Source organism: Pelodiscus sinensis, chromosome 1 (assembly GCF_052426305.1).
Source record: "Pelodiscus sinensis isolate ZL-2025 chromosome 1, ASM5242630v1, whole genome shotgun sequence".
Taxonomy (NCBI): domain Eukaryota; kingdom Metazoa; phylum Chordata; order Testudines; family Trionychidae; genus Pelodiscus; species Pelodiscus sinensis.
This window is the reverse complement of record NC_143052.1, coordinates 310301751-310325966: the sequence shown is the minus strand read 5'-3', so window position 1 is coordinate 310325966 and position 24216 is coordinate 310301751. Positions and strand designations below refer to the sequence as shown.

Here is a 24216-nt window from a genome sequence, read left to right as displayed (position 1 = left end):
AAATTTAAATGAAACCAAACAGATTCAGCATTTTAGCTTTCTCATATTAATTGATCAAGCTTAATTTTAAATAAAGTAAAACATTATGTCCAACACAAAAGGTTTCAATGGTTTTTTTTAGTTATAGTAGGGGCAGGGAACTTTTTTTGGGCCGGGGCCATTGATCCACAGAAAAAATCAGTTGGGGACCACACAAGTGAGAAGCAAAAAATCCCCAACCCTTACTGACGTGGCCCCCAACTGAGACACCTCACTCTTCTGGAGCTCCAGTCCCACAGCACAAGTGGATGGGACAAGGAGGAATGAGGTTCATGACTTCCTATAGGCCAGATTTACTTCTCTGGGGTTTCAGTCAATTTTGTGGGAACAAAAATGAGGGGCTCAATGTGTGGGACACGGCTGTTATGGAGTGGGATAGAGATGCAGAATTTAGGTAGGAGGGGGGTGCAGGGTCTGGAAGGGAGTTTAGCAGCAGAAGAGGGTGTGGGTAAGAGAGGGTGAGAGCAGTAACACAGAAAAGGTGAAAGGGTGAGAGTGCAGCCAAATAGCTAGTTGGGGAAGGAGGCAGAGTGGGGAGTAAACGAAAGTGCAGCTTCTGCAAAGTAAAGTTGTATCCCCCCATCACATCTTCTCTCTACTCCAGCCTCTCTCCCCTTAGCCCCATGATTCCCTCAGTTTGCTCCCCTGCATCTCCCCATGCCCCTCAGTGCAACCCCTTCCCCCTCCCAACCTGCCCCTGCATCCTCCTTCACCCCTGCTCCTGCCCCCACATCCTTGTGACCCCAGTGCACTCACCAGCGGGACAGCTGCACTGGGACTCCCGACCTCCAGGGAGCAGTGCTGAGGTGAGGTGGGCAGAGTCTCTTCCCTGCCCAGCCCAGCCCAGCCCTTTGCCTGCAGGCAGTGGTTCTGGGGCTGCAACCGGCAGAGCCCGGGACTGCCCAGGGATGGGTTCAAGCGGGCCAAGTGCAGTGGGATGCTGGGAAAGGGGCTCTCTGAACCTGCATACAGCCCAGCCATGTGCAGTGGGGCGATGGGGAAGGTGGGTCTCTGACCCCACACACAGCCAGCGTAGCCCTGTCCCCAGCGCACCATGTGCGCCAGCCACCCAGCCCCCTCCTGGAGCAGGAGGCTGTAGCCAGACATGAACCCCATCTTGGTTTCTGCCCCCCCTCCCCCAGAGAGCAAGAGAAAGGCAGTCAGCCTTTGATGCCCTGGGAACGCAGGTGTGCTGCCTGTCCCTGACTCTACCATAAACAGAAACCAGACAGTAAATGGGCTAGCTGACGACTGGGAGGCCTCCCGTAGCCCTGAGGCTACTACCAGTAATCGACACGCCTGCACTGTCCCAGAAGAGGAATCTTCGCCCATCACATACCAAAGGTGCCCACTGTCTGCATTTTCCCAGGTGTGAATTATGCTTTGCACCCTTCGTGGGAAACTTGGCATTCAAAGCCATTTTTCCTAATTGGCCACTTTATACCCAAGGGGTATAAAGAAGGGTTTAGTAGCCCACCCCATTTGAGCTCCAATCATCTACACCTGCTGGCAGGTATTGATTGTCTCCCGAGGTCTGTGGGACGCCCAACCTCGCCCTACTTCTTCCCGAGGGATTGAGAGAAAGACTCTGGCCACGCCAAGTCTGGAACGCAGGGGTGAGAATATATATCTGCTAGGTATCTATTTTGCATGCATTTAATAAGAGCTCAGAGAACCAAAAGGGTTTCATGGTACCTGTAAGTGACTTATTAGTGTAATTTCTGTCCTGTCCTTTGTAGTGGCTGTGTTATCTGTAACACAGCAGTAGCATTTAACAGCTAAGTTTACCCTGTAACAATAAAATAGTAACTGTTTAAGCTTTAACCTGACTCCTTCAGTTGCTGTAACAGAACCAAGCACAATGTAAAAGAACTTCAGCCGGTCATAAGGGACAGGTATAGGAAGAGCTTGGGTGTTTTGGACTGTGTCACTCCCAGGTGACAGATCCGTTGGGGCATCTCTCAGTCTTTCCTGGACTGCCCGCTGCGAAGGGGTCCTGTATCCTAGCAACTAAAATCTGAGGTGTAATAAGCTCTTCCTATAAACTTGGGGCGTCTGAGAGCCTATTGGCTGCCCTCTGCGACGGGACCCCAGTCCTAGCAGTAAAGTCACAGACAAACTCTTTTTCGGGGCAGCCTCCTAGGCTGCCCACTGCGACGAGACCTTGCGTCTCAGCAGTTGAAGACTTGGGTGTAACACACACGTACACACTGCCCTGACCATCGGCTGACAGAGGCAAGAGGGGGGACGTGTGTGTGTGTTTGCACATGCGCCTCTTTTCCCCTCCCAGTGGCAAGTTAACAAAAAGGGGCAGTCACCTGGGTAGCTGCCCCTCTTTGATCCAGCCCAGCCTGATCAGCCCCTGGAGTGCCACAATTGACCAGGTAGTGACCACTGGTGTAGTGGATATGAATTGTATCACCTACTTGTTTAGTCAGTTACTTGCCTCTCAACATCCTTAGTTTGGATAACTGATAAGCATGAGCATATCAGTTACCCATTTAAACAGCTAAACTCCAACATCCCTATTCCAAAGTGGGATTTTAAATTAAAAGAACTTTTTTAAATTAGCAATTTGAAATCCCAGTTTGGGATGGCACTTGAATCTTGCCTCAGAAGTACTTTATAAAGTTTTGTATACATTCATCCTACTCTAAAAATAACATGCACAGAGAGACAGACATTTTATTATATATTTAGCTTCTGTGTGACTCCTGTGCAAAAGGACAACTGATCACACATCACTCAAACCCTCCCTCATTCCTCGGTATGACAAGAAACTCCCTACCTAGAGTGGGAAAGGATTTTAAGAGTCAGTATTTTAATCCAATCTTGATAGAAGGAAATAACCTGCTCCCCTCACTTCCCTCAAATGTACAGGATCCCATGTTTATCCTTCACTGACAGGATGTGAGAGCGCTCTATAGCAAGAATAATCTTTAAGGCTCCTCATTTGTCACAGAAATCATGAATTCCATGACTCCGTAGGACCTCCATGACTTCTGCAACAGCTGGTGGTACGGCTGGTCCACATGGCTGTATGGGCAGCTTGAGCCAGCCAATTGGCAGTCTTGGGCCACCACTCTAGTGGTAAGAGTTTGGGTGTGGGAGGAAGCTGGAAGTTGGGGCACAGGAGAAGGGGAGAACTCTGGGCAGCACATTCTTTTTTGGGGGGAGGGGGGAAGGACACACCCTGGAAGCAGGGACATGTCCCTCCCTCCATAATTCTGTGTGCTGCCTCTACCTGCAAGTACCACCCCCACAGCTCCCAGCCAATGAGAGCTTGGGGCAGCATTCAGAGCTAGGAGCTAAAGGAAGCACAAGTCCCTGCTTGTGGAATCTGCGGGAGCCACGAGGAGCCAGGTGGGGAGCCTGCCAGTCGCACTTCCCCGCATCGAGGCACCAGTGGGAGTGAATCTTAGGTTGTGCACCACCAGCATCACCCCAGCATCAGTAGGGGGATGCCAGTCTACTAGCCCCAGACACCCTGTCGTACCCCTGGCACCCCCAGGCCACCCTCCTCCCTCCACGTTGAGTCAGGGGTAGAGGCTGCGTAAGTCACGGCCAGGCCACGGGCTTTGAATTTTCGCGTGCTGCCGGGCCTGCCTGTGACTTTCCCTGCAAGCCCCCGGCACCAAGGGGCAGCCTCCTGTACGCGCTCGTGCAGCCCCTTGTCGCGCCCGCAACGCCGCTTGCCCCGCGGGCAGCAAGCGGAAGGGAGCCCGCCTGGGCGCCCTCTGCGCCGCCCCCGCACCACGGCGCGAAGGATGGACGCGCCCGGGAACGTCTGAAGGGGCGACCCCTCCCCGTGGTCCTCCCCCCAACCGCGAGCAGCCCGGGCCCCGCCTGTCTCAGCCGGGAGCGGACTCCGGGTCCCGCCCGAGCCCCAGCGCCGCGGCTTCCACAACAACTTTCACTCACCTCACTCAAGCGCTGGCGCCAAACCCCTCGCGCCTGCGCCGTGAAGCCTGTTTCTGACGCTGCACCGCCTGCTTCCTACTGCGACTGCGCCGTGAAGCCTGTTTCTGACGCTGCGCCGCCTGCTTCCTACTGCGACTGCGCCACGCCTGGAAAAGGGAAGGGAGGGGCTGGAGCGGCGCAAGCAGCAACCCTTCCGTTCTGCTTCCGGTAGCGGTGTTGGCCCTGCTAGTGTGGAGCGACACAAGCAGCGCTACGTAGAATGTACTGAGCATGCGCACCCGAACGGAGCATGCTCAGTAGCAGCTGTTGTGGCTGCTGCCCTCACTGTGCCCTGGAATAGTGATAGAAATGTAGCCGTGTTAGTCTGGGGTAGTTGAAGCAAAATGCAGGACTATGTAGCACTTTAAAGACTAACAAGATGGTTTATTAGGTGATGAGCTTTCGTGGGCCAGATCCACTTCCTCAGATCAAATAGTGGAAGAAAGTAGTCACAATTGTGCCCTGGAGTGGAGTCAGACGTTGCTTCCGGCTCTTTACGAGCATTAAAAAAGGGGCAAAGGGGGCAAATCGCAGAGGGGGGGGGGGATGAGCGAGGTCGGAGTAAGGGCCAGACAGTTACTTGCAATCAAGTGACTTTAGCGTGAGGCAGAAGAGGGCGGGGGTAGGAGCTGGGGTTTAGTTGGGGGGAGAGCTGCTGCCAACCCCTGTGCTAGAGTTTTGTCCCCACACAGGGGGGAGCAGAGGGGGAGCAGTTACACCAATGGGATGAGCCACCTGCTGAGTGTGCAAAGGCAGGGGTGAGGGTGGGGGCAAAGAGGGTTTTTTATTTGTTTACCAGCGCTGGAGCGCAGGGCAGCTGTCTGGCTGTCCTAATGGATTGGCTGTCATTGGGAGACCCCACAGCACCTCCCCAGCTGTGCTGCTACATGTACAGGAGACTGAACGCTGTAAAATATCCTACATGCAGTGTTTGAGGGAAGGTGTAACACATTTTGAGGATTTAACTGTCTCTTAGCCGTTTATATGTTGACATGAAGTCTCATAACAGTTCACACATTTGTCTTATCTGCTGCTGTGAATCTTTAAATTGCACTCCTGTCCCCTCCTAAACCATTTTAATTATAGTTTTGCTCCTTTTACAATATTATTTCTATTATTCTGAACCCTTCATCATTTATCTGTATTATTGTGCAATGCATATCATTGTACTGTTTATTTTTATTTTAATAGCTAATGCCCAAAAACATTCAAGTAAATAGTAGTTATAGATTTCAGCAATTCCAATTGTGTATCTGTTATAGCACTTCTATTTTTTTGTACTTTGATTTGTAAGTTGGAGTGTTTTATGCTAACTCTCTTTTCTTTTTATAGCATAAGTTTGTTCTGTTGGATCTGATACTAAAGCTGTGTTTTCTTGGGAAATGAGGGCATAGTATCTAGCCTGACTCATTAAAGATGCCCACCCTCCCAACTTGAACGAAATCGGATCAGAAGAAAGACTTGGAAAAGGCAATAAAAAGCCAGGGAAAGACACACCTAAACCCTTCTGAAAGCTCTCCTAACCTCATGTGTGTTACCTCATTAATATACAGAATGGAGAACAGAAAGTCCAAAGCGAGAACCACATTGAACTCTGGGAAACAAAAATCAGGGAAGCAGTGGCGGCCCGTCAATACAGGCGAACTAGGCGGTCGCCTAGGGCGCCAAGATTAATGGCCGTTGAGGGCTTTGGAGACGGGGGTGCCAACTGCGCGTTTCGCCTAGGGCGCCAGTTGCCGGCAGCTCATCTAGGGCCACTCCTTCAGGGAAGCATTGCCTGATGGGAAATCCCAGTTCCAGCTGCTAATGAATCTATGCCTACATGCAGCCCTCTGTTGGTATCCAAAACACTGAAGTTGCCTAATTGTGTTATGAGGTCCTTCTAGGCAGTGATGGGGAACCTGTGGCTTGCAGGTTGGGATGCTCAAGGCTCCCACTGCAGCAGGGTGAGAATATTCCAGTTACACAGGGTGGGTGTTGAGGCTTGCTGTCTCTTTCTTCCTCTCATGGCTGGAGCGTCAACACTGATTGCCCTACTGCAGGGGAAGTGGGAGAGGACCACTCTGAGTCTCATAAGCAAGATCCAGGAAATCTACAGGTCGCATCTGGCCTATACGCACTGCCTGGCAGGGGAGGAAGCTGCTTTGTGAACTGCACAGAGACACTGTATCCCTATGTTCACCTGTAGGCCACACCCCGTTGCTCCCACTAGCCAGGAATGGTGGCCAGTGAGAGCATCGGGGGACGGTTGTCTGCAAGCAGAGGGCCATGCAGAGCACCTTGAGCACTGCACCAGGTAGTTGCACCCATCTCCTACCCCTTCCTGTCCAGAACATGCACCTCCAACTCTCTTCTATATTCCCCAACCCTCCAAGACCCTACAACCCCAGCCAGTTCCTGCATCTTACATTCTTCCCAGTTTCCTCACTTTCACCCCAGCCTGCTCCCTGGCAGCCCCCTCACACAGTGTTCCCACTGGCCACACACAGAACCCCTTCTTGTTGGCCCCACCCCAAAGCCTAGGGGGCATCACAAAACCTTCTAGCCCTGAGCTCCCAGAACAGTTAATTTGGCCTATGGAAAAGCCCTGAGTTTCAGTGTGCCTCTCCCTCCACTTGTGGAGCACGAGTGAAGTGAAGTGTCTTTTTTTTTCTGCTTCTCAAGTGGGGACCACATCTGGTGTAGTTGCAACCCAACTTATCCACACCTCTGGTTAAAAACCTTTATTTTTATCACTTCCCCTCATAATTTTTCTGTTGTTAAAAAATAGGAATTATGGCTAAATCTGCAGCCCTTCCATCACAGCAAATGGTGTAACTCAGTGGTTCCCAAACTTTTCAGCATCATGCCCCCTTTTTGATTTTTGAGAAACCTCCCCCCTCCCCAAATAACAGCATAACTTTTTGAGCAGAGCAAAAAAAAAAAAAAAAAAAGGAACTGACTGGGGCCAAAAAATAGCAGCAAAACTTGGGGAGGGGATTGATGGGGGAGAATGGGTCGCCTCGTGCCCCCCATGGAATTTCTTCATGCCCCCCAGTTTGGGAACCCATGGTGTAACTGAACCTCTCCAAAGGCTTTGTATTCTTGAGCTACTTTTAGATCTTGACTGTTTTTGAATGCTCAGAGTGGTTGCAATCCTTATTATGTTTATGGGGACACTGTTGCAGCTATCAATTCATTGTTGCAATGTTTTCTACTTTGGGCAACACTTGAAGATCACTAGGAGTATGTCAACACTACAGAGGTTTTTTTGAAAAAACAACCGTTTTTCTGAAAAAACTTCAATTATGTCCACACTACAATCGCATTCTTTCGAAAGAAAATGAACATAGGGGTTTTTCCAACAATAGTAATCCTCTTTCTACGAGGAAGAAGCCTTTTTTCTGAAAGAGTTCTTTCAGAAAAAGGTGTGTGTGGACGGGGAAAAATATTTCCTTTCCTCCAGGAAAAAGCACAGGTGCCCTGTTGGCCACTCCATCCAAAGTAATTATAACTCTATAGTTCCTGTCTCCTGGCCCGTCTTAAAGCTGCAGGCACCCTGAACAAGCCTTGTGACAGGAAGCCACACACACAGAGTGTGGGGGAGGCAGGTGCAGAGGGGGAGGGGTGCGAGTGTTGCTTGGCCTGCTCGGGCTGGACATTGTGCTGCAGTCTGTGCATGTGGAACCATGTGCAGCATTAGTGTGCGCCACGCAGATTCAGCAGGCAGCCCCTGAGCATGCCTGGGATCCCGCTCCCAGGCTCAGAGGACACCACACTCATGTCTGACCCCAGAGGGGGGATGTCCTTCCACCACTTGCCATGGCTGGAAGCAGGCTAGATACAAGGGCGCAGGCACGACCCCAGACACACTGAGGAGTACCGGACACAGCACATGGGAATGCCTGCACGTGTGAGGCAGCACCCGCTCCTGCGGGCAGTGCTGTGAGCCACAGGTGTGTATGTGGACCCCTGGGAAAGCCAGGCTGCTCCCAGCTTCTCTGCCACCCATGGGGGGATCCCACTGTGGCCGGACACTTCCCTTGCTTGCTTGTCTAGGGTGGAGTAGGAGAGGAGTGGGCAGCATGGTCCCCTGGGCACCTCAGGGCTGCTGTGAGGCAGGGCCTGCAAGCAGGCCACACATGGCCTTGCTCCCATGAAATCCCCCTCCTCTGCTCCAAGGACTGTTGGTCGCTGCTCACAGAGGAGGGCACGGCCTCAGGGACAGTGTCTGCATGGATAACTGATCCCCTCTCCCTCTTTGCATTCTTCCCAACAGGACCAGTCTGGACTGAGGGGCAAGCCATGCCACCAAGCCAGCAGCCACAGCCTGGGGGACCCAAAAGCACGCCAGGGTCCAGGAAGACCTGATGTGGCAGCATGTCAGTGTCCTGCACGACATGCAGAAGACCCTGGCGCAGAAGATCCAGGAGGACGCAGAGTGGCAGAACTGCGCGTGGGACCAGCTCATGCAGCAGTGTGATAGAATGTGTGCCATCATGCATAACATGATGGCACACTCTCCTGCTATTGCTGCTCCTGACTATCACCTTCCTGCCCCCCAAGCAATGCCTCTGCTCCCTCCCCAAGCAATGCTCATGGCCTCTCCCCAAGCAATGCCCATGCTCCCTTCCCCCCGCCATCCTTTCCCCTGCTTCTGCTCAGCCCCCCTGTGGTCCCAGGACCCACCCTGCCCCAAGTCCAGCAAGGTCCCTGCACCTGAGGTGGCACATCCAGCCCTCCTCCCCCTCCAGGTTATGAGCTCTCCTCCCCTTTCCCCCTTTTTTAAAGATAAATACAAAGTTTGTGGTGTTAAAAACCAAACAGGTGTCTTTATTGTGAGGTCAGGGAAGGGGTAAATGGAGGGGTTTTGGTGGGAAAGGGATAGGGCAGCAAGCCAGAGACTCCTAGGGGAAGGCCCTGGGGAGAGTTACTGGGGTCCTTGAGAGAACCTCTACCTCATGGCCTCCCGAATGCGCACCCCAGCCTGATGGGCCTGGCAGATGGCAGCTGTCCTCGGCTGCTGGAAGGCTTGCCCCTTGTGGCCGGCATCTGCCCTCCACCCCGGGAGGAAAGCCTCCCCCTTTCTCTCCACAATGTTGTGGAGAACATAACATGCAGACACCACCTCAGGGATGTTGTGCTCACCCACATCGAGGCAGGTCAGGAGGCACCCGAATCACGCTTTGAAGTGGCTGAAGGTGCACTCCACCTGGATCCTGGCCCAGTTCAGGTGGGCATTAAATTGGTTCTTGCTGGGGTTTAGGTGGCCGGTATAAGTCTTCATTAGCCACAGCATCAGGAGTAGGCAACGTCCCCCACGAGGCACAGTGGCATCTGCAAGTCCCCAACTGCAAAGTCCCAGCAGGGGAAGAATGTGCCTGCTTCCAGTTTCCTGCAGACACTGGAGTTTCTGAAGATGCAGGCATCATATGCCCTGTCTGACCACCCAACAAAAATGTCCGTGAATTGGCCACGGTGGTTGACCAGGGCCTGCAGCACCATAGAAAAGTAGCCCTTGTGGTTGATGTACTGAGCAGCTCCATGTTGAGGTGTGCAGATCATAATGTGGGAACCCCAAGGCAGTACATCAGGCCACAGTTGGGTTCGGTCTCCCAGGAGGATGACCCTCCGCAGCTGGATGGAATTGATGGCCTTCACAACCTGCAGAAGGAGATAAACACACAAAACAGAGAATGAGAGGGGGGTGCCTGAGTCCTTGGGAGGTGCCTGTCTCCCTCCCCTCCCTTCCCTCAAACACCTCAGTAACCACCCCCTATGAAGTTACTTCCTCAGCAGCAGGGCTGTGTGAGGGCAGGACAGCACTACCCCTGGGGAAGGGACTCCCTCCCCCATTTCACCCCTCACCACCCAGTTTCCCGAAGGTAGTCCTTTTCCAGGACTCCTCCATCCCCCACCATGTAGGAACTGCAGCCCGAGAGTGCCTTACCTCTATGAGGATTTCCCCATGCTGAACTGGTTGCCCACTGATCAGTAGCTATCTAGGGTGGTAAACTTCCAGATGGTGATTGCGACCCACTTCTCCAGGGGGATGGCGGGCTGCAGGTGGGTGTCATGTCATCGGAGGGCAGGGGCGAGCCAGGCATACAGTTCCAAAAAGGTGGCCTTCTGTATGCAGAAGTTTTGGAGCCACTGCTGGTCATCGCACTGCTCCATAACCAGCTGGTTCCACCAGTCGGAACTGGTGTCCAGCCTCCAGAAACGCCTCTCCACTGAGGGTTGTGGTGGCAAAGGTGTGTCTCCCTGGACGATCGAGATACAAAAGGAACACTTAAAGATGATAAAGTCATTGCGGAGAAACTAAATGAATTCTTTGCTTGTCTTCACGGCTGAGGATGTTAGGGAGATTCCCAAACCTGACCCGTCCTTTGTAGGTGTCACAGATCAAAGTGTCATTAGAGGAGGTTTTGGAATTAATTGATAAACTTAACAGTAACAAGTCACTGGGACCAGATGGCATTCACGCAAAAGAACTCAAATGTGAAATTCCGGAACTGGTTTGTAACCTATCCTTTAAATTAGCTTCTGTACCAAATGACTGGAAGATAGCTAATATAACGCCAATATTTAAAAAGGGCTCTAGAGGAGATCCCGGCAATTACAGACCAGTAAGTCTAATGTCAGTACCGGGCAAATTAGTTGAAACAATAATAAAGAATAAAATTGTCAGACACAGAGAAGAATTTGTTGGGCAAAAGTCAACATGGTTTCTGTAAAGGGAAATCATGTCTTACTAATCTATTAGAGTTCTTTGAAGGAGTCAACAAACGTGGACAAGGGGGATCCAGTAGATATAGTGTACTTAGATTTCCAGAAAGCCTTTGACAAGGTCCTTCATCTAAGGCTCTTACGTAAATTAAGTTGTCATGGGATAAGAGGGAAGATCCTTTCACGGACTGAGAACTGGTTAAAAGACAGGAAATAAAGGGTAGGAATAAATGGTACATTTTCATAATGGAGAGGGTTAACAAGCGGTGTTCCCCAAAGGTCAGTCCTAGGACCAGTCCTATTCAACTTATTCATAAATGATCTGGAGAAAAGGGTAAACAGCGAGGTGGCAAAGTTTGCAGATAATATTAAACTGCTCAAGATAGTTAAGACCAAAGCAGACTGTGAAGAACTTCAAAAAAATCTCACCATATTAAGTGACTGGGCAACAAAATGGCAAATGAAATTTAATGTGGATAAATGTAAAGTAATGCACATTGGAAAAAATAACTCCAACTATACATATGATATGATAGGGGCTAATTTAGCTACAACTAATCAGGAAGAGTCATCGTGGATAGTTCTCTGAAGACGTCCACACAGTGTGCAGTGGCAGTCAACAAAGCAAACAGGATGTTAGGAATCATTAAAAAAGGGATAGAGAATAAGATGGAGAATATCTTATTGCCCTTATATAAATCCATGGTACGCCCACATCTGGAATACTGTGTATAGATGTGGTCTCATCTCAAAAAAGATATACTGGCATTAGAAAAGGTTCAGAGAAGGGCAACTAAAATGATTAGGGGTTTGGAACGGGTCCCATATGAGGAAAGATTAAAGAGACTGGGACTTTTCAGCTTGGAAAAGAGACTAAGGGGGATATGATAGAGGTCTATAAAATTATGAGTGGTGTAAAGAAAGTAAATAAGGAAAAGTTATTTACTTGTTCCTGTAACATAAGAACTAGGGGGCACCAAATGAAACTAATGGGTAGCAGGTTTAAAACAAATAAAAGGAAGTTCTTCACACAATGCATAGTCAATCTGTGGAACTCCTTGACTGGAGGTTGTGAAGGCTAGGACTATTAACAGGGTTTAAAAGAGAACTAGATAAATTCATGGAGGTTAAGTCCATAAATGGCTATTAGCCAGTCTGGGTAAGGAATGGTGTCCCTAGTCTCTGTTTGTCAGATGGTGGAGATGGATGGCAGGAGAGAGATCGCTTGATCATTACCTGTTGTGTTCCCTCCCTCTGGGACACCTGGCATTGGCCACTGTGGGCAGACAGGATACTGAGCTGGATGGACCTTTGGTCTGACTCAGTATGACTGTTCTTACATTCTAGTATTTTGCTGTGTGTGTTGTAGTCTCCCCTTCTGAGGATTGGAAAGGAGACCTGTGTGCCTGTATCCCCTTTGGAGATCGGGGAGGAGGATTTTGTCGGGTGTGCATTTAATAATCACATTCATTCGGTGAGCTGAAGCAAAATGCAGGACAATGTAGCACTTTAAAGACTAACAAGATGGTTTATTAGATGATGAGCTTTCGTGGGCCAGACCCACTTCCTCAGATCAAAGGAAGTGGGTCTGGCCCACGAAAGCTCATCATCTAATAAACCATCTTGTTAGTCTTTAAAGTGCTACATTGTCCTGCATTTTGCTTCAGCTACACCAGACTAACACGGCTACATCTCTACCACCATTCGGTGAGCTGAATCTCATTCTTAATTAATTGCTGGAGACACCTTCCCATGATTTCAAATAGGCCCTTTGCAGAATCAATGAAGGGGGGAGGGGCAGTCCTTGCGACTATCCCAGGACCAGCGTTAATTATTCTGGAGGAATGTCAATTTCCCAGCAGATTAGTGCTAATTACCAGCAGTTCCTTGCAGAATAAAAGCAGGGGTCATAGCCCCGCACCTCAGGCAGTCTTTCTCTAGATGGAAGGGGGAAAGCATTAGCACGCCATGGAGGGGTTTGTCTATCCCCCCTATAGTGTGTACCAGGGGTACAGTGGCACCTTCACGCCCAGTCACAGCGGCGGCTCGGCGGGCCCCAAACAGAAGCAGCCCAGCTGGAAGCAAAGCAAAAGCAGCAGCAGCCCCTACCTGGCCGCCCTCGCCCCGGAGCCCGCTGATTTCCTGGACAGCTATAAGAGGGCGCAGCTCAAGGCGCTGCTGGCCCAGGTGAGCCCGGGCCTCACCCCGCGACTCCGCAAGGCCAACACCAAGGAGGTGGGGGTGCAGGTGAACCCGCGAGTGGACGCCTCGGTGCAGTGCTCGCTGGGGCCGCGCACGCTGCAGGGCAGCTGCCCGCAGAGCCCCTCGGCCCGCTTCGGCCGGCCGGCCCTGGCCGTCTACTCGCCCGTGCTCGACCGGCGCCTCTTCACCCTGCCCGAGGCAACAGCGCCCAAGGCGGAGCAGAAGGCGCCGGCCCCGGCGGGGGAAGAGGGAGACCGCGGGGAGCAGGCGGCGGTGCAGCCGCAGGAGGAGCCTGACGAGAGGAGCCAGGGGGAGGACGCCGCCGCCGCCCCCGAGCAGACGAAGGAAGCGCCGCGGGGCGAAGGGGCCGCCAAGACTAAGAGATCCGCCTTCCAGGTGGGCCGGGCAGGCGAGCGGGAAGGGGGGCGGGGCGCACCCCTGCTGTGACCCGCCTCTTCCCCGGCGCCGGGAGCTGCAGGCTCCCGCCAGTTCACTGGGAGCGCCCGCCCCTCTGCTGCGCCCTACGCCCGGAGAGGCTTCCCCTGGGCCTGGCTGGAGGGAGCGGCCACCCACAGCCTGCTGTGTACAAACGGGGGGGGAGAGGGCTCCCTGCTCTGTGGGCAGTGGCGCAGCTCGGTGGGTGCCAATTTAGACCCCTCTCCACTCCCCCGTCATTCCTGCTCGCCTGCGCCGCCTCGGGCTGGAGCGTCCTCCCTGCCTCTCCACCCCCAGCCTGACATCTCCGCTGGCGGCTTAGTGCGTGCCGGGCCCGGCCCCAACTAGAGGGGATGGGGAAGACTCGGTACAAGTGCCCCCCCCCCCCCCCAGGTTCGAGGCCCTGCCCTGTAGTGGCGGCGTGGGGGGGGGGGAACACATTTTGCTTTTGTCCCCAAGCGCGTAACATCCTCGCTATGCCTCTGCCTGCAGACTGAACTGGAGCAAGAGAACCAGGACACAGTTGTATTTGCACAATGGGGGTGGCATCCTCTCTGAGATGGGAATAACTAGAGGATGTACTAGGCAGTTTGGCTCACCTAGCCACTATGGCTAAGAAGGGTGGTTACAAATAAGCTATTGCTCAAATTATTTAAGCATTTATAGATTTCTTTAACTTTCATACTTGCAGGAAACTAACAGGAGTCATTTTACTCTAATTATAATAGATGTTGAGAGCCAAAGTTAAAGCTTTATAACCATTATAAAAGCACAAACTCTCAAAATATGCTAAATTGAGCTCTCAAGTAGCATGCTTCTTTCTTTGCTGATCTAAAAAATGCCAGTTGATAGAACTGTTTGGCTTGTGCACAGTGAATTCAACACTTAGTTTTGTGTAAGGGTCATTAATCCAGACCAAATAGTTCCCTATGGCTGGGTGATGGTAGCAGTGGGTAGGCTTTACAAGATTAGGAGTGGGTTTAGTAGGAGTCTTCTTAATATGGCTGGCCTCAATGTTTCTGAACATTCTTGCATTGTTTAAGCATAAGTGCGGTGTCAAACTGTAATGTCCCAATTTTAATATCTGGATTACTTTGATAGTCTTAAAATCTTCCATGGATTGATTAGACCTTGTAGTCATGGGATGGTGTGGCCTACATAAATCACTTTGCACCACTTGTGTATACTTTTTTAAAGCATTGGTTGCGTCTGGCCTATTCTCTAATTTATTCAGTTTCTTGTGGGATAAAAGCAGGGGCCTTAGCAGCCTGCTCAGGCATTCCTTTCACTAGATGGAGGGGGTGGGTGGGAAACACTAGCAGGTCTATCCCCTTATTGTATGTACAGGCAGTCCCCGAGTTACGCGGATCCGACTTATGTCGGATCCGCAGTTACGAACGGGGCACTTCCTCTCCCTGGTCTCCAGCAGACCAGGGAGAGGAAGCAAAGCGGCGGAACGCATGGCCAGCTGACAGCCCAGACGTGTCTGGGCTGTCAGCTGGCCGTGTGCTCCGCTCTGGTCCCCCTCCCCCTGGTCTGCAGACCAGGGGGAGGGGGAGCAGAGCAGAGCGGCAGAACGCGCGGCCAGCTGACAGCCCAGACGCGTCTGGGCTGTCAGCTGGCTGCTCTGCTCTGCTCTCTGCGCTCTACTCTGCTCTGCTCCCCCTCCCCCTGGTCTGCAGACCAGGGGGATGGGGAGCAAAGCAGAGCAAAGCCATGGAGCCCGAGGGCAGCAGGATAGCCATGGCACATCTGGGCTGTCCCGCTGCCCCCGTGCTCCGTGGCTTTGCTCCGGACGCCTGTGGTACAGCAGCTGGGGCGCTGCCGGTTGGTCCCGGGGCGCTGCTGGTTGGTCCCGTAGCGCTGCTCTGGGCGCCACTGGACCAACCCAGCAGCACCCCAGCTGCTCTGCCCCACGTGTCCCCAAGTCAGCAGCTGCTGAAAATGACCAGTGGCTGACTACAGGAAGCCCCTGCCCCGGGCTTCCTGGAATCAGCCGCTGATCAGTTTCAGCAGCGGCTGAATCTGGACGCCAGTTCCGACTTACATACAGCTTCAACTTAAGAACAAACCTACAGTCCCTATCTTGTACGTAACCCGGGGACTGCCTGTACTAGTGGTACCTTCATGCCTAGCCATAGTGGTAATTCAGTGGGCCCCAAACAGAAGCAACCTGCAGCAGCTGTTATTTAGAATAGTCTTTCTTCACTGACTCCAGCAAGTTCAAACTCTTAACTGAACTTGCTTACCAGGGGTCTCTAAACATGCTAACTGCAAATGAAGGAAGGATTTAGTCTGTGAATCATTGGCCTCAAACTCTAGTTTGTATTTACCTAGAAATCCTAATCGTGAATGGCTCTAAGCACAAATTGCTTAAAGCATTCCTGAATCAGAGACTTCTAATACTTTAGAAGGGCTTTAAGGGAAACACTACTACAATTAAAAGCTCTGGTCTCATGAACTTACACCATTAAAGCAGTTAACTCCTTTCTACTACTCCTTTACAGAACACACACATCCCTGCCCTATCTAGAATCTGTCACATGAAAGGGAGTTAATTTGTCTTCTATTCTAGCAGGCTTTTTGACCTTCCTCTGTTACAGTTCTTGGAACAGAAGTATGGCTATTTTCATTGTAAAGACTGCAAGACCAGATGGGAGAGTGCCTATGTGTGGTGCATTTCTGGAAGTAACAAGGTAGCTAACAGTACTGAAATCCTTATCCATATTCTAGTTTAAGAGGAATTTTTCCTCTAGTAAGAATAATTTAACATGACAAACTTAGGATCTGTCTTAGAAATATTTCCAATGTGTCAGTGGTAACAAAGCACTTACCTTTTTTAGGTTTACTTTAAACAACTCTGTCGCAAGTGTCAAAAGGGCTTCAATCCTTATCGAGTGGAAGCAATCCAATGCCAGGTAAACTATACAAATGGTTAAGACACTTCAGGGCAGGGGTGGGGAACCCTGCTGTGTCAGGTGCTGCTGGCCCACAGAAATCAGTCAGCTAGGGGGCAGCAGGGGCTGGAATGTCAGCATGGGCTTGCCACTACTGGGGGCGGGAGTGGAGGGGGAGGAGCCCTGGAGGCTGGATCCAGGCAAGCCAGGGACTGCATCTGGCCCCTGGGCCTTAGGTTCCCTGCCCCTGCTTTAGGATCTGTAGCAAACTGAGAATGTAAAACTCACCACAGATTCCAAATTAACTTGCTATCCTTTCTGCTATCTTTAGTTGTAGATAACTGCAGTTTAAGCTAAGCATCTCTCATGGCTCAGGTGTAACTACCAGCTTAGATAGTTGTACATGTCAAGACCCTGATTCATGCACACTTAACCTGGACAATTTGACTATTTGTATGTCAAGTTAAAGATGTGCAAAAGTTTTTGCAAGAGTGGGATCTAAATCATGGAGTCCACAACCAAACTGATTCTGAGAAACAACAAATGGCACACAGACTGAAGTAACATTAAGTATGAAACAAGTGTTGCTGACTTGTAGCAGATGTAGCCTTGTGTAAACTAGCATTTATCCCATTCATAGAGCCCTGAAATTTTGTGGACATATGTGGATGTGAATCCACTCACTTTTGCTGATACAGATGCTACTTTTACTTGAAATAGGACCTCCTGTCTGCTAATAATGTTTTCTCTCCTAAGGCTTGCTCAAAGACTCTGTGCTCCTGCCCCCAGAAAAAGAGACACATTGACCTCAAGAGACCACACCGCCAAGAGCTATGTGGTCGCTGCAAAGGCAAGAGATTATCCTGTGACAACACTTACAGCTTTAAATATATTATTTGATCTGTGGCCTCTCTTAACTTGTACACTTTTGTATTTAGCACTTTGCACTTTGTCAGTCTATTCCTTGGCTTTGACTTTAGGCTTTTGACCTGGCATTGGATATTGGATTAAAGGTTTTTGTATTTGTGATACTTAACTTTAAAGTTAAAATTGTAAATAAAAATTGAATAAAACTCTGAACTTGTTTACTACTTAAGCATGGGAGGGATTCTTCCTTGTGAAGATTAATATCACTGTGACCTTTTACTCCCCTTTGGAAGCTTCCAACATAGGTAACTTAGCCTACTAACGTAAATATGCCTGGGATTAGAGTCCATGCTCTACTAAAACTCCAGGAAAGCAAGAGGACTCAAAAGGCATCTTCATCAACAGTGTAAAAACAAAGTCTAGTGAGAGATGCAGTCATCCCATAGCTTCAATTTCTAGAAGAGCTCCTGCTCCTTAGTGTTGACCAACTCTCTGTACCTTAAGTGGGCCATAGGACTCTACTCTTTCTGTTTCTTAGTCCTAAAGCACAGAGGGAACTGCATTACCTAGGGTTCAAGATACTGATTTTTTTTTTAAACACAGCCATACAATGATGAAAGGGGGAAAATTGCATGACAACTAATAAAAATGCTAGCCCCTTCTGAGGGAGACACACATCTGTAACTGGTGTTTGATATGCATTGCTCATGTCCATTCAACCTCTCTCTCCTCTTGGAGTTCCAGTAAAAGGAACAGAGGTGTCTAATCAGTGTCTGCAGGAGTTATGGGAATGCAGACTACAGTACAGCCCTGCCAAATGCAGCATCATCCTTAAAGGGAGTGCTTGCTGCAGCTAAGGCTGGATCATGCTGTTCCAGGCAATGAGATGGAGGGAGGGACCTATACAATGCATATGCCCCTCCAAGTACTACTTAGGTGTGTGCCTGCAGTTTTTCCCTATGTTGAATGGACAGGAGCAAGTAGTCTAACAAATTGTTCCCAAAATAATGGGGGAGATGCTTGTTCACCAAGATGCTCTAATCTTCAACCCACTCCACATAACTTCAGAATTCTTGTATACAATCAGCACAGATTAAGTATTCCCTCAATGGAATTTGTCCTTTATGGGTGTTTTTTAAAGATAAACAAGGAATAGGTTATGCCTTGCCAATTAAAAGGGAGTATGAAAATAGCAAGTGAAGGCAGTCTATTGCTGCAGTTAGGAGCACCTTCAAGAGATGTGTACTTTGGTCATGGGCGCATATGTCTCTAGGGAGCTTACTTCAGCTCATAACTGAAGAGAGGACTAATCTGTAATATGATGCAATTCTGAACATCTGCTAGAATCATTCTGAATTCCTGAACCAAAAACTTCAGGTGGGCTTCATAGCAGTTGTGGTGTTTGATTCAGATTTGTGTGGCTCAGACCACTGCTGAAGTACTTGTAGAAAAACTGCTTTAGAAGTCTAGAACTCCCTTTTCATTGGTGATGACACAAAAGGATATTGCACAGTTGAGTAATAAAGAGCATTTCTGACAGACAAATCTTCAGAGACTATTACAGGTCCTACACTAGTTATCACTGTGGTAGAGGGCTGGGTTTCAATATGTTTGTATGTTGACTAATCACAGTAGTTAAGATTCAGGGCAGAAGTGATTAGAAAAAATCCCAGTATAATCCAGGGTCTTCATATTTTAAGTATTATATTCTTGTGGTACCACATGATCTGTACATAATGGTTGTAGTTTGGGCAGAGGAAGGCATTTCTTTTCCCCTACTGCCAGCCTAGCCCCACTCTGCCTCAAAAATGCCTACTCTAGGGCTGTGTCTAGACTGCACCCCTTTTGCAGAAAAGGGATGCAGATTAGACAGCACAATTGCAAATGAAGCAGGGATTTAAATCTCCCCTGCTTCATTTGCATGAACATGGCTGCCACTTTTTTCCGGCTCGGGGCTTTGCCAGCAAAAAGCGCCAGTCTAGACGGGGATCTTTCGGAAAATAAACCCTTTTCCGAAAGATCCCTTATTCCTCTTAAAATCAGGAATAAGGGATCTTTCAGAAAAGGCTTTATTTTCCAAAAGATCCCCGTCTACACTGGTGCTTTTTGCCGGCATAGCCCCGAGCTGGAAAAAAGCAGCAGCCATGTTCATGCAAATGAAGCAGGGGAGATTTAAATCCCCACTTCATTTGCAATTGTGCTGTGTCTAATCTGCATTCCTTTTCCGCAAAAGGGGTGCAGTCTAGACACAGCCTAGATGTTCTGGAGGTGGAGTATTGCCCCCAGGGCTGGGAAGGCTGGAGCCATGCACCCTCCCTGGTATTCCAGGGTCAGGGAGGCTGGGGCTGTGCACCTCTTCCATGTGGTAAGGTGGGCTTGGCTCCTGTGGGGGGCAGGGTCCAAGCAAAAGGTGCAGGGTTGGACCCTACCTTCATCGACTGCTCATTGTTGTAGTACTGACAACTAAGCAACAGTGGAGTACATTTATTTCCCAACCCCAAGAAAGGCACTGGAAGATGAGGGGCAAGGAGAAAAGTCATTTGTATTTAGCCTTTCAGGCACGTACATCAAACTGATATGCAGTTTGAGTATAGTCACCATAGCAATTAACTTAGCTAAATTTTATCCAGTGGTACATCCTGTTCTCCTGTATGATAGCTCCTACTTTCCTCAGACTATTTTTGCAGTTTAGGAAAAAGTGGACTGTTGAGTAGATACTCTTTTCAAGGAGATTTAATTTGAAACAGTAGCAAGAGTGGCTGCTCAGTTGTGGGAGTTGTATTAAGCCACATCATATAATCAGCTGGCAGTGGGAATTTCAGGGGGAAATTCTAACACTCATTCATAGGGGACTGGCAATTTTAAGAGTAAAGGGGCAGAGAATATGATTATTTACATTTTCTAACACTCTACTTTCTGCAGTTTATTTTAATTGCTTAGTTGGTGAAAACCAAGTCCCTTTTATTGTATAATCTAAATTAATTTAAGAAAACAGTCTCAGTAAATCTCAAAACTCATGTGCATCCACATTCACAGATGCAAACTGGGATCTTTATTTTATCACAAAAATCCCAAGTGTAAAATTGTGGACTGAAATATATTGAAACAGGTCCCTTTAATGGGGACCACCACAAAGTTCTTATAGTTTAGTAATGAAAGTTGCTCAAAATAATACAATGAAATGTACAGTTGACATTTGAGATTGTTCTCCTTTACCTCTAAAATGTTTCTACTCTGAAAAAAATTACTAGGTATTACAGCATTTCTTCCTAAACTCATAGCACTAAAGGATTTTTTCTTTTTAAGTACCTGTATCACAGTAGGGTCAATGCAGATGTGAGAGATGGATTATATACCTTTTAGTGCAACAACCCAGTTATTTTTCAATTACAAGATCAATCAATTATAGCTTTGCAAGCAAGAAATAAGAGAAAGACTGGCAAGTCATTGTGTGTTTAAAGGAAAACTCTCAGATACCAGACTGAATTGACAATGCAGCCAGTTAGAAGATGTTAGTACCTGTAAAGCAAGAACACCTGAGATTCAAGTAGGTTTGGCACAAAGCTGGAAGGCCACAGTATTATGTTCATAGTCACTTTTTAGAACTGAAATTGTATACCATGAGAGTTTGACATTTAACAATCTGCTATTGCTCTTCCTTGGACACGTTATTGCGAAGGAATAGAATACAGATGTCTTACATTCTCTTCCCATAAAATGGGCTTAGAATTTTTAGAATTTTAACCTATGAACATTTCAGTATATATCTCATACATATTATTGGTATTTTGAGTCAGTATTGTAGACTCAGTCAAGAACAAGATCTTCATCAAACCAATCAGCACATACACAGTTGTGAGATATATATGACTTTTATATTTTAGTTAAATGTACTGATCAAAATATCAACCAAGATACTTCACAAAAAACTAAGTGTATTTACAGCTTGAATAAGTTATATGTCTGAATAAGAGTGTCTGAGATGTGCAACAGATTTACATGCACACATTTAACACTTTAACTGCTGTCAAATGTAAGGAAACAAAACATACAAGAATGACTTTATATGTATATATATTACAAATCAAATAAGACCTTTTTAAGAATGTAAAGTGAGAACCTGCATTTCACATTAATATTTAAAATTTGTATAGTTCAAATTTATATTAAATAAAAATATGCATGAGTGACAATTCAAACGATATTGAATATGTGATGCGACTTTTTCCTAAAAAATGGTAAGTTAAATCAGATCAACCATCCTTTAATAGTATAAATATATTAATAAAAGCAACCTTCTATTAAAAAGCAGCTGAAGTTCTTAAAACAAGAGAGGAGTAAATATAGGGGAAATCTACCTAGACCATTCAGGGCCTAAGAACAGACCTCTACAGTATGATCCAGTACCTTTAGAAACAGTAGCCTAGCAACATTAGGAAATGTACTTCATAGCAGCTCATTGTTTTAAGATACAGTAACCATATTCAAATTTCAGTGTACAGTAAATTGTAGACCATTTACAATTTGGTTCATATACACAGGCTCTCAGCTTATGACCAATTTTGCAATGTTCTGTGGCCAGCTTCATTTTGCCCAACTTTCACTCAACCAAATAAAAAAAAAAAGAAAAACAATGTACAAGTTTTATAACAAAAAAAAAAAAAAAAAAAAACACCTCTATAGTGAAGAAAACATTGCACTTTTGCCAACCTAAAATAATTTGCTAAAAAGGAAGTACTGTTCAGTGTAGTAGGCTTTGGTATGCAATGGAAGTCACTTCTTCAGTAGTGAGTTGTAATTGCTCAGTGAAATGCTAACCATTTTTTGTGCAACACAGAACAAAGGATTCTGTCCAGGATGTTCTATGCTACCTTTGTCCTTACAGTATTGCTACACATTTGAAGTTCTGCCCCTCTCTTTTTAGAAGTCCTTAATGTAACAAGAGTGAGTACAGCTTGACCAAACCTTTCTAAGGCTGAGAATACATTGAACCACCTCACTCCAGCAGGGCAGCACTCCCAGCTTGAAAGAGAAAGGGGACAGAAGACTCCTGTCAGAGACTTGTGCCGGAAACACTGGAGTCTGGAAGAAAAGTATTGATGACTCGGTAACTCTGAGCTCTGCGAATCATGTCACGAATCTCTATATTCAGCTCCATTAGTTTGGTACAGATTTCAGTTAGGCTCTGGTTGGAGCCCACCAGGGCATAAGTGCCAGTCTGGCCCAGGGTTTGATGCCGAAAATAAATATTCAGTAGTGTCTGGACCTCATCATCAGAATTGGTTCCAAAGATGTCGTTCGGCCACAAACTCCTGTAGTGCAAGCAATGGAAAGCATATTTATGTTACTACTTATTTGGTGGGATGTTGTTTTACATAGATATATACTGAAACTAAATAATTTCACAACATTTACTTGTTAGTGAGACCCAGAATATTAGACAGTGATTTCACATACCATATGAAATGCAAGCCCCATCATATAAAACTGGAAAATGAAATCATACAAAGAAGTGGAAAAGACAATGGACTGGATCCTTATCTGGTTTAAGCTAACCATTTACAAGTGTATTACTTTTCAAAAACTTCACAGCAGTACTTTTGATCTATGTGATAAAGAAATTAAGGTAATGAGTTTTATTTGATCTAGTATTAACATCCCCAAACTTACTCAACATATTACATTCATGTTTTTGCTGGAGAAACAATCCACTTTGTTAAAAATTCACGTGTTTATCGGTTACCTATGTGACAGTTTAGTAAAAATTGTGCGAGAAAACTTGCCTGCATTCTCTTATTTGCAGTAAAGCTTTACCAAGTTCATTGTTTTTTAAACACTCCAACATGGATTGAATGGCTGCTTCTGTAGAACTGAATGTAGGCTCAGATAAGGCAGCCTCCATATTTAGAGAATCAGCTGCAATAGCACAAGTAGCATCTTTAAGGTTTTTCTTTAATTCACTCAGTTCTCTTGACATATTTAGGAGCTGTTCAAAGACAAGAATTGATAAACACATTTATATTTTCCTTTTATATCAAGAAGGAGCAATACATTTCAGATCAGATCAGAATTATCTGTTGCTTGCGAACAAACAATTTTAATACAAGAACAACACTTTTCAATTACAATGGCAAACATTCTCTCACTGGTGTAGACAGCATTATTATTATTCTTTACTCAATCTTCTGCTTTGTATTTGGCTTTGCTTTTAACATATCTGTGCATATCTAGCTTTCAAAATAAATCATATCTAACAATAAGCCCCCTGAAATGCTCAGTAAGGAAAAAGTAATTGTGTAACCCTTTTACTGGACTACAAATTTAACATGGCATAAGATGGATAATTCACAATTTCTTAATTTGTGTCTAAGGATATAACAGAACATGATAATAGATGATAAACATGTTCCATTGATAGTGACATCAACTGACTGTGCTTCTTTTTTAAAATAATAATTCATGTATCCAGCAAAATTTACTGCTTTCATGATTAAAACTATTCCTCCTATTGCCTTTTTTCCATTCTGCAGGTTGCATCAGTTGTAACAAATGATCACATTGATTCAGGAGCAGTATTAAAGTATGTTTACATCTCAACCCTCTGCTAAAAAAAATTACTAAAAGTTGCTGGTATAAACTGCATCCATTTGCAGCACTTTTCTGGTATATTTGTAGTTGCAAAATGCTCCTACTATTGATCTGACCACAATGTCCAACTAATATCAACTGTGCCCTAGAATAAGAATAATTTCCAGACAGTGAAAGCCAGGTCCATTTCACTGAAAATTTTCTTGGATCCTATAAAGACTAATGCACTTACTCAATTTTACACAGTGTGAGTAATTCCAACATGTTAAATTAAGCATTTGAATAAATCTCTGCAGGACTGGGCCTGATTTAGTATTTTTGCTCATTAGCACACAATTTACAGAAATAATCATTTAAGACTGATTATAAAAGAACACAAACTCTGAATTGCTGTACTGTCTCATACAGTGCAGAAATCCCAACATATTTTAATTTGAACAAAGAACTGTTGTAGAAACATTTAGTCTGGATACCCATAGTTCAGGTTAATATTTTTTGGTGAAATCATGTAGAAATAAAA

The 24216-nt window shown here is 47.0% G+C and overlaps 3 protein-coding genes and 1 long non-coding RNA gene across 21 annotated transcripts in view; 1 reads left to right on the top strand and 3 right to left on the bottom strand.

Annotated features, from left to right (window-relative positions):
- The window catches only part of BRCA2 (BRCA2 DNA repair associated), an 84671-nt gene extending 80558 nt beyond the window's left edge, over positions 1-4113 (bottom strand). For all 5 annotated transcript variants that reach the window (XR_016348541.1, XR_016348540.1, XM_089775559.1 and 2 more), the window contains exon 1: positions 3961-4113. The gene's annotated coding sequence lies outside the window, so the exon portion shown is untranslated. The remainder of the gene's footprint in view (positions 1-3960) is intronic.
- Positions 4114-8787: 4674 nt separating this feature from the next.
- Positions 8788-12955, bottom strand: LOC149525814 (uncharacterized). The gene is made up of 3 exons (XR_016348539.1): positions 12817-12955; positions 9929-10242; positions 8788-9642 (listed from the first exon to the last, which is right to left on the bottom strand). It is a non-coding gene; the product is annotated as an uncharacterized LOC149525814 (long non-coding RNA).
- Positions 12628-17332, top strand: ZAR1L (zygote arrest 1 like). The gene is made up of 4 exons (XM_089775558.1): positions 12628-13305; positions 15948-16040; positions 16188-16262; positions 16998-17332. The coding sequence occupies exons 1-4, from the start codon at positions 12676-12678 to the stop codon at positions 17139-17141; spliced, it is 942 nt and encodes a 313-aa protein (XP_089631684.1). The 5' UTR covers positions 12628-12675; the 3' UTR covers positions 17142-17332.
- A 1929-nt stretch (positions 17333-19261) lies between these two features.
- Positions 19262-24216, bottom strand: part of FRY (FRY microtubule binding protein) — a 349943-nt gene continuing 344988 nt past the window's right edge. For 10 of the 14 annotated variants that reach the window (XM_089775547.1, XM_089775550.1, XM_089775549.1 and 7 more), the window contains 2 exons: positions 22892-23094; positions 19265-22420 (listed from right to left, as the gene is read on the bottom strand). In XM_089775547.1, the coding sequence (XP_089631673.1) occupies positions 22162-22420; positions 22892-23094 (462 nt within the window). In that variant the 3' untranslated portion in view covers positions 19265-22161. Of the gene's footprint in view, positions 22421-22891; positions 23095-24216 lie in introns of all 14 variants that reach the window. The other 4 variants (XM_089775557.1, XM_089775543.1, XM_089775544.1 and 1 more) reach the window with 4 other exon arrangements.